The following is an 8,130-nucleotide window of genomic DNA, read 5'->3' as shown; positions in this document are numbered from 1 at the left end:
ATGACACCTTATAAGAACGGTCTTGGCACCTGTTCTAATGATGGTTTCTTTGGCCGCAATTTTCTTGTTTGCTCATATTTTAAAAAGTATAATTACTACTGTGGAGTGGCAAATAACCCATAGGGATACTGAGAGAGAAAAAGGGAGCCAGTGATTCAATCCAAATATAGTACAGTTAGTGCCTCATGGTAGCCATATGTTGGCACCTGGTACAATGGGTACCTGAAAGTTCTTAGAAGAAACCCTTTGAAATTACTGCGGTAGGAATCAGAAGAAATGGGCTAGAGACAGCAATACAAATAAATATTTTATAAGACAATGTGAAGTTTAATAACTGATTTAATAAATCCCACAATAAAGTAACACTTTTTTCAATTAAACAAATGTATAGTAAATCATTACAATAAAAACTCCAAATACATGTTTACCATACTTTTAACTACATTGACTGTAAACCCCAATTTAATTAAATTCTATTTGAATATCCAGTAAGTGCAAAATACCGTTGGTTTTTTTCAGGAAGTTTGTATAGAAGGGATGCACAATTTTTATAAACTGTGATATGGCTTAGTTAGTGATATTCTGTATGTACTGAAGCATTAGCTTCCCCAAAACACTGCTACTTCATCTCGGAGCTGAATGTGCTGGAGTACTGTAGTATTGCTGCTTCTGTTAGAAAGAAATACAAACATAATCCAGTATTATGTGCACTTTGTTCAAACTAATACTGTGATGTTACTTTGCACCTCTGAAAGTTTGTCATGTAATTTGCTACCTCAAAAAGAGAAAGAAACCAAGTCATGTTTGTTAGTCCTAATCTCAGCTACAGAACAGCCTGATGAAAATATGAATAAGTTTCAAACAGATGGTTGTCTTGGTATTTACAAACAAATATCAAACCAGTCATTGTAGGGCAAAAATTATCCTTTCTGATCCACTCACAGACTTATTGTTGATGTCAGTAGAAGTACTGTATAGAGATCAAAGTGCAAAACGTGCAAGAGATCTGAGGCCAAATGCCAGCTTCCTTTTCAGCTTTCCAGACCATATTCATGCTGCCCTTGGTCTCATATCCAATTACCCTCAGACGGGTGTAATCAGAGTTGGGGAAGATGCAGACAAATCAGCAGGATTGCATGCAAGTTTACCCCTATACAGTCAATGTGCAGAAGGCTCAGTGAGCCCATAGGACCAAGCTTCACAGAAGAGCCAAGCTCAGAAAAAAAAATCTCCTGCTTGATATCCTCTTCTATATTCAAATGCAAAGAAAGGCCCATCTGAATTTTACCCCTGTAGTATGGTTATCACCACCTATTGGATCAGAAAGGAGGATTTTGTCTGAAGATTGGTAGAAGAAAAAGAAAATAAGTTTGTGAATTCACATATTTTTCATAAAGCAAGCAGTGTGATACAGTGAATCATTGTCATTTATCAAATAGTTATGCACAGAACAAATGTAAAGATGAAATGGGGAAAAAACAAAACAAAACGATTGTAGGTCTAAGACTGGGGAATGGAACACATGCGAAATCTCCGCTTCCTACTTGCCTGTTAGAATATCTATGTATTTTGTTTATATATGACGGTATCTTTATTATTTAAGAAGTTTGCTATAATTTAACAATGCAAAACAATCATGAAAAACATTCAATTACAGCACATTTATTATTTATAATTAGAAGGCATGCTAATTAACTGGCCTTTACACTTGATTCAAATGTTGGTTTTCAGACATTCAAGATTATTAATAGTAAGGTCACCTTAAAAGTCAAAACATTGTAAAATAAATAAGGGTTTCTAATGTATAAATGCTATTCTAAAATACATTATTAAAGATAACCAATCAATTAAAATACATTGGATCCAGTCCTGAAGTCTCTAGATAGACAATGGAAGGCCTGGACAACAGACCACGTCATTTGGGTCTCCAAATGCCTGTATTAAAGCTAAGTTTCTGTTCTGGGTACAGTAAATTGTCTGTATTTTTCCACGCGTCTGAAGAGACAATGTATAAAAGAGTTCAACTAGCACTGTGTGCATCATCATTTAAGATACTGTAAAAACTGACTATTGCAAAAATACTGTATAACCAGATCTGGGATCATTCAGTGTTATGGATCCCAGACATGATCAATTTTAAAGTTTTTCATTCAAATACTGAATTCTCAGTGCTCCATTTGGAGTACAGGTACTTTAGTGGCACACAATTAACAAAGGACAGTATTGAAGTATAATCTATGAGGTATCTGCAGAGCCATATCTCAATCTGTAAACAATATTCTGGAAACATCTTTGTCTGAAAATCATGAGCTGAACAATAAACCAGTACAAAAGAGAGCACACAAACAAATGTGTGTTCTGTAGGATAACTCCTGCACACTTTGCAGAACCAATTCTTCCTGTTGCATCAACTATTAATACAACTTCATCCATTAGGAATTTTAGGGATTTTGTTCAATCTGTTTACATTTATTGCTCTTTAGTCTTTGACTACAAGATGAAGAATAAGGCAGCAGTTCCCAAAACATATGAAATTAGGCACTGGAACTCTGACAATTTGCACAGGTTTTGTTTACTTCCTGTTTGTAACTCTGAAGCTGGACAGAGCACTTATACATTCCAAACGTGTTCAGCAGCAAGTGTCTGGCCTTGGACTGAACTTCCTCCCATTTGGATGAACTACCAGGAACTGAAAAATGAAGAAAAATATGAACATAGTTTATCTGTCAAGAAACTCCTTGCAGCCCAACTATTTCAATACACATTCTACCTGGTGGAACTGCCTACTCATCTTTGTTTAACTTCATAGATTTGATAGACACTAGGGCTGGAAGGGACTTCATGAGATCATTGGGTCCAGCCATCATCAGGTCCAACCATAACTTAATATGGTATCTGTTCATTTAGCATCTTACTATATTATTTTATCCTCTTGTTCTTGTAAACAGATCTTCAACTTTAAAAAAAATTAAGGGTTTTGTAGGCCAAAAAGATTATTTTTTTCTGTACAATTCACACAGAATTGTGCATATGGTTCACTTTTACAATTCACAGACAGAGAAGGTAAAATGCTTGGCTGCTTCATTATATATGGTTACCCTGCTTTAGCTGGGCAGATTGGGGTGATATATGCCTTGTATTGTGTCAGGACTGATGGTAATCTTATGAAGAGTTTAGATAATGGATTGTATAAAATCGTTTGGATAGGGATGATCCTGTCTCAGGCAGGGGGTTGGACTAGATGACCTGTGGAGGTCCTTTCCAGCCCTACTTCTCTGTCGTTTTATAATTTTCTATGATATCATATCTCACATAACTGCTAAATGTAAACACTCAGGTATTGTGTTGGATGTCTAAGACATTGAAATGCATTTTGAATCAAAGATATTATGCACTTTCCAGAGGATAGGTGGTGTTTCTTTTATCTGTATGTGACAGTTGCCTGTGTTCACATATCTTTATCTTGCCCTCACTCAATGTTCTCAAAGAAATTCTCTTATCCCCATTTCTACCTGAATCCCAAAACCTGTACTGAAGCTTTCACTGATTGAAGACAAACTGAACACTTGCTTTTTACAAAGCTTCTAGAAAAAATTATAAAAAAAATATAAAAACTGATACCCACCACTTACAAATTAAATGGGGCAGCTGTTTTCTAGACCAAGTTCAGATGATAAAGCTGAAGTATGCGAATCTGAGCTGCTCAGTTTTTCTAGGGGTAAAACCAGGCATATGAACTAACATACTGTCTAACTCCATTTGCAATGGAGATGTAATGTGCTGCTTATGATTCCAAACAGCTTAATTTAATTTAACATAAAAAACTTTTTATGTTAAAAAAAATGTTTAATGCTTTGCTTAAACTCTAGAAATGTGCAGTGGCTGCTGGGACAATTATATGAAGACATGTTACAAGCTCAGGTTCTGCTGTTGCATTAAGGAGCCAACAACCCAAATACAACAATACACAACTTGGGAGGGGAGCATGAAATCCCTATTTTATGCAAAGAGCTTTATGTTGTTTTACTGTACCTAGCGGTATAAGAAACTGCCCTTCACAGCAGCGAGAATTTTCTTTCACAGTTCTCTCTATAGCATATCCAAGACGTGTTTTACATATTTTAAAAGTGAATAATTTTCTATACAAATGTCAAACGACTTGTTCTCAAAACAGATGAATCAGCTCTTTTTAATTATTAACACAGACTAAAAGTTAAAGTTCCTTCTGCATTAAGACTTAATTTATGGCTAAATGATGTGAGTACTATGCAGTAACTTACCTAATTGCAAGTGGACTATGGCAGAAGTTTTTCCTGCAGTGAGAGACCAAACATTTAGGTCTTCTATTGAATATACATCTTCAATTTTCATTAGGTCCTCTTTAATGCGATCCATATTCAAATGCTTTGGAACTCCTACAGTATCAGAATATATGGTTAAATTTACTGTGTTTTCAAATAAATAATTCACACCCCAACCTTCAAAGTAAAATACGGTCAAAGACCTAAAAAGACAAACGATTGGTTCCTGTAACATTCAAAGTGACTAACAATATCTACATTATCAGTAAAAAAGAAGACAAGAATTACCACATTGCACAAGTCCAGTGTTAGCACAGGAACAATGTAGGAATTGCCTTATTAGCTCAGATCCAGGGGTATCCTTTCCAGCTTCCTAACTCCATGTCCTGCCATCACCAGATACTTCAGGGAAATGTATAAGAACCTTACTATGGGCAGATTGAGGGGAATGAAATTCTCACTGTAATTCTTAAGAACTACAGAGAGGTTTAAACCAAATACTTTAAGGGAATATGTAAAACCCTTCACAGTGGACAGCTGTGTACTAAAATGCTAACTGAGGAAGTTTCTTCCCAACACTGACAAATTAGTGGTTGGTTTATCTCCTGAAGTATGAGGATTAACAACACTGATAAATGATGTTGGATAATGTAACATTGGATAGTGTAATTTAAGATGATATTCAGATAAGTGTCTAATCCATTTCTGAATCCTAATCTTGGCCACAAGATATTAAGATGACAGCAAGTTCCACAGGCTAAATCTATGTTGATAGAAAGCATTTCCTTGGAATCATTTTGAAAGTTAATGCTTTTTAATGGTATCATATCATGAAGTCAAATAAAAGTATCAAATGACCTTTGTCTTTCTTAAATTCTATTATATATTCATCCTTCATAATACATTGTAAAAAATTATCTAAACTAAATATTTTCTAAGCTTTCTAACACTCTGGAAGACTTTTGGTCACACAAGTGGCTTGTTAAAAGGGCAATTAATTATTAATAAATACCATACATATATTACTGGAGCTGCTCAAGGGAAAAAGTTTTTATCCCTTGGAGAAACTATGGTATTTGAAAATTAGTTTCTAGTCTGAATTTTAAAAAAAGTCAAAATATTGAAAAATTTCAGAGAACAAAGTTTCTAAAATGCTTTAAACTGGAAATGTAAACAAAAAATTTTTTAATTTTGATCAAAATTATTCATATGTTGAAATAACACTTTCCCTTTTGAAATAATACTCAAAATGGAAGAGCATTGTTTCAAATTGACAATTTGAAACAAAAGTATAATTGTTTTAAACAGTTTGACTTGAAATAGAATGATTCAGTCTGGTTCTCCAAAGGTTTTGCCAAAAATTAATAGGTTCTCATGGAGAAAGTTTTTCTTATTTTTGCCCCTCACTGACAAGAAATTTTAACATCTCTACATAAGGACATGAGCCATACATACTAAGAACAGTAGAGTTTAATGTAAGGCCAAGATCTTCAGGAACTTCCAGGGCACTGTGGAATTCACAAGATGTCATTAGGAGGGGTAAGTGCTAGGGGCACGCAATCAGAGTGCCTTATTCACCTACTTTGATAAAAGGACACGTTTTAGATATGTGGCATGTCATCCCAACTGGGTGGGGTGACAATATTTCTTCATATGAAGTACTGGATTTGCATGTCCTGCAGCCCTTTCTGTATTAGGTGGAATCATGCATGCCAATACAACTGGCAGGTAAGGTGGCTACATGTGATCAGCCAGTGGGATTTCTTGCGCATGCTTTGTGAGCTTAATGAATTTTGGACACTGCATGCTTTTGCTTTTAAGTGGATGGCCAAGTTAAACACGTGGACCTACTGGGATCTAGGCACTTTCACTGTCTGTGTGGGGGTTTTGTGAACTTTCATTAATTTTAAATTAAGTGGTAATGAAGATTTAAGTTCCCATGGAGGCAAAAGCTGCAAACATTGTGGAAAGGCTCAAAGTTGCTATGACTGGCCTCCTCTCCTGGTGACCATTCAGGAATCTAGCCGTATGGCCTGGCAGGGCACCAAGCCTGCTTTTGGATTAAAGGGGTCAGAGGAGTTCAGTTCTCCTAGTGCAGGCTCAATCTTTTAAAATAATGGGTATCAGTCCATGGACCGGAGCCAGCCACAATCCAGCCCCTGGCGCTGCTCCTTTTGCTGCATCAGACCATCCCTAAATGCAGTACCCTGAGACCTGTGCTGCCTGCAGTGCTCACTCATGCCTGGATCCCAGACTAGCCCATTTAGATCCTGCTTCTGCTGAATCAGTCATGAGGGTGGGAGCAGAGGGTCTATTGGCTTGATCCTGACTGTGGACTGGCCCCATACCACTCACCCAGCTGAGTTTGACACCCCTGTTTTTGACTCAAGTCACCTCTTGGAAAATGCCAACTCTTCATTCTCACTTTTTTTTGTTTTTTTGTTTGTTTTTTTTTAACTACAGAATTAATCCCCATTTATAAAGGCTAAAGAGAAACCAACAAAACATGCATTGCTTTTATTTGGCAGAATGGTACTTCTTGATGTCTGGCAAGGCACAGCCACCTGTTGGAGAGCCAGAGAGAGGTTAGCGATGCCTTGCAATATGAAAGCCCGAGTCCAGAACAGCACATTACATAGGTAGCATTCCATTTCATATTCTCTTCTGATATGCTAAAAATTTGCTGACACTAATGCTGGCATCCTCAAGGAGTTTTAAGGTACCTTGGGTGCTCTTTTACGGGTTAGTACCTTGTAAATTGTGCTGTGTGATGTTCTGCCTATTTGTAGCTTGCATATTGCTGCAGTGTTTTTAGTAGATCAATAATGCATTGATAAAAGCTTTCAATAATGCATTGATAGAAGTTAAATATAGGCTTTTTAACATTTATGGCGATTCAAAAAAATACATCTTGCTTACTGAAGAGAATGCTGTGATGATAAAATGCTTTGCTAAGATTTACTAATGGCAAATATGCTAGCTACTAAGTATGCCACTAATTAAAGTATTGTTCTCCTTAAGTCAAAACACAGCACATTTTTGTAGTAGAACTACAGATGTCGAGTGGGTAAGGTAACTAGTAGGGTGAAAGTGCTAGGCTTTAGGAAAGCTGATTTCAATTAACTCAGGCGATTAGTCAAGGACACACTGCAGAGTAGGAGTTTTGAAGAGATGGGAGCCCCGGAAGGGTGGCTGTGCCTTAAGGAAATGATCCTTCGGGCACAAAGGGAGACGATCCCGATGTGAGGAAAAAGAAGGAAAGGGGCCAGGAGGCTTCCTTGGCTAACCAGAGAAAGATTATTATCAAGGCTCACATTTGCGAGAGCCCGGCAGGACAAATTATGCTGAGGGGGAACCAGCACAGGTTCGTAGCAGGTAGATCACGCCTGACTAATCTAGTCTCTTTTTATGACCAGGTTACAAAACGCCTGGACGCAGGAGTAGGGGTGGATGTGAGGGGCAGGACAAGGCTCTCACTGGGATTGTAGAGAGGCAGCAGCAAGGCACCAGACTACCATGCGTAGACCCTGAGATGGTGCAGAGTCACTTGGAGGAACTGGATGCCTTTAAGTCAGCAGGCCCGAATGAGCTCCATCTGAGGGTACTGAAGGCACTGGCTGAGGCCACTGCACAGCCACTGGCGGTAATATTTGAACACTCATGGCGCATGGGCCAGGTCCAGAAGGACTGGAAAAGGGCCAATGTGGTCCCCATTTTCAAGAAGGGGAGGAAGGAGGACCCAGGCAACTATAGGCCAGTCAGTCTCACCTCCATCCTAGGCAAAGTCTTATCAAGGCTCACATTTGCGAGAGCCCGGCAGGACAAATTA

General features: G+C 37.8%; 1 protein-coding gene across 1 annotated transcript in view; it reads right to left on the bottom strand.

Annotated features, from left to right (window-relative positions):
* Positions 1–321: 321 nt before the first annotated feature.
* The window catches only part of SLC30A4 (solute carrier family 30 member 4), a 36,471-nt gene continuing 28,662 nt past the window's right edge, over positions 322–8,130 (bottom strand). Inside the window, exons 7-8 of the mRNA XM_006030426.3 lie at positions 4,281–4,415; positions 322–2,689 (exon numbers count right to left, since the gene is read on the bottom strand). Of these exons, the coding sequence (XP_006030488.1) occupies positions 2,535–2,689; positions 4,281–4,415 (290 nt within the window). The 3' untranslated portion in view covers positions 322–2,534. The remainder of the gene's footprint in view (positions 2,690–4,280; positions 4,416–8,130) is intronic.

Source organism: Alligator sinensis, unplaced genomic scaffold (genome assembly GCF_000455745.1).
Source record: "Alligator sinensis unplaced genomic scaffold, ASM45574v1 scaffold476_1, whole genome shotgun sequence".
Lineage (NCBI taxonomy): Eukaryota > Metazoa > Chordata > Crocodylia > Alligatoridae > Alligator > Alligator sinensis.
The sequence above is the reverse complement of the archived record's forward strand: the minus strand, read 5'-3'. Positions and strand labels throughout refer to the sequence as shown.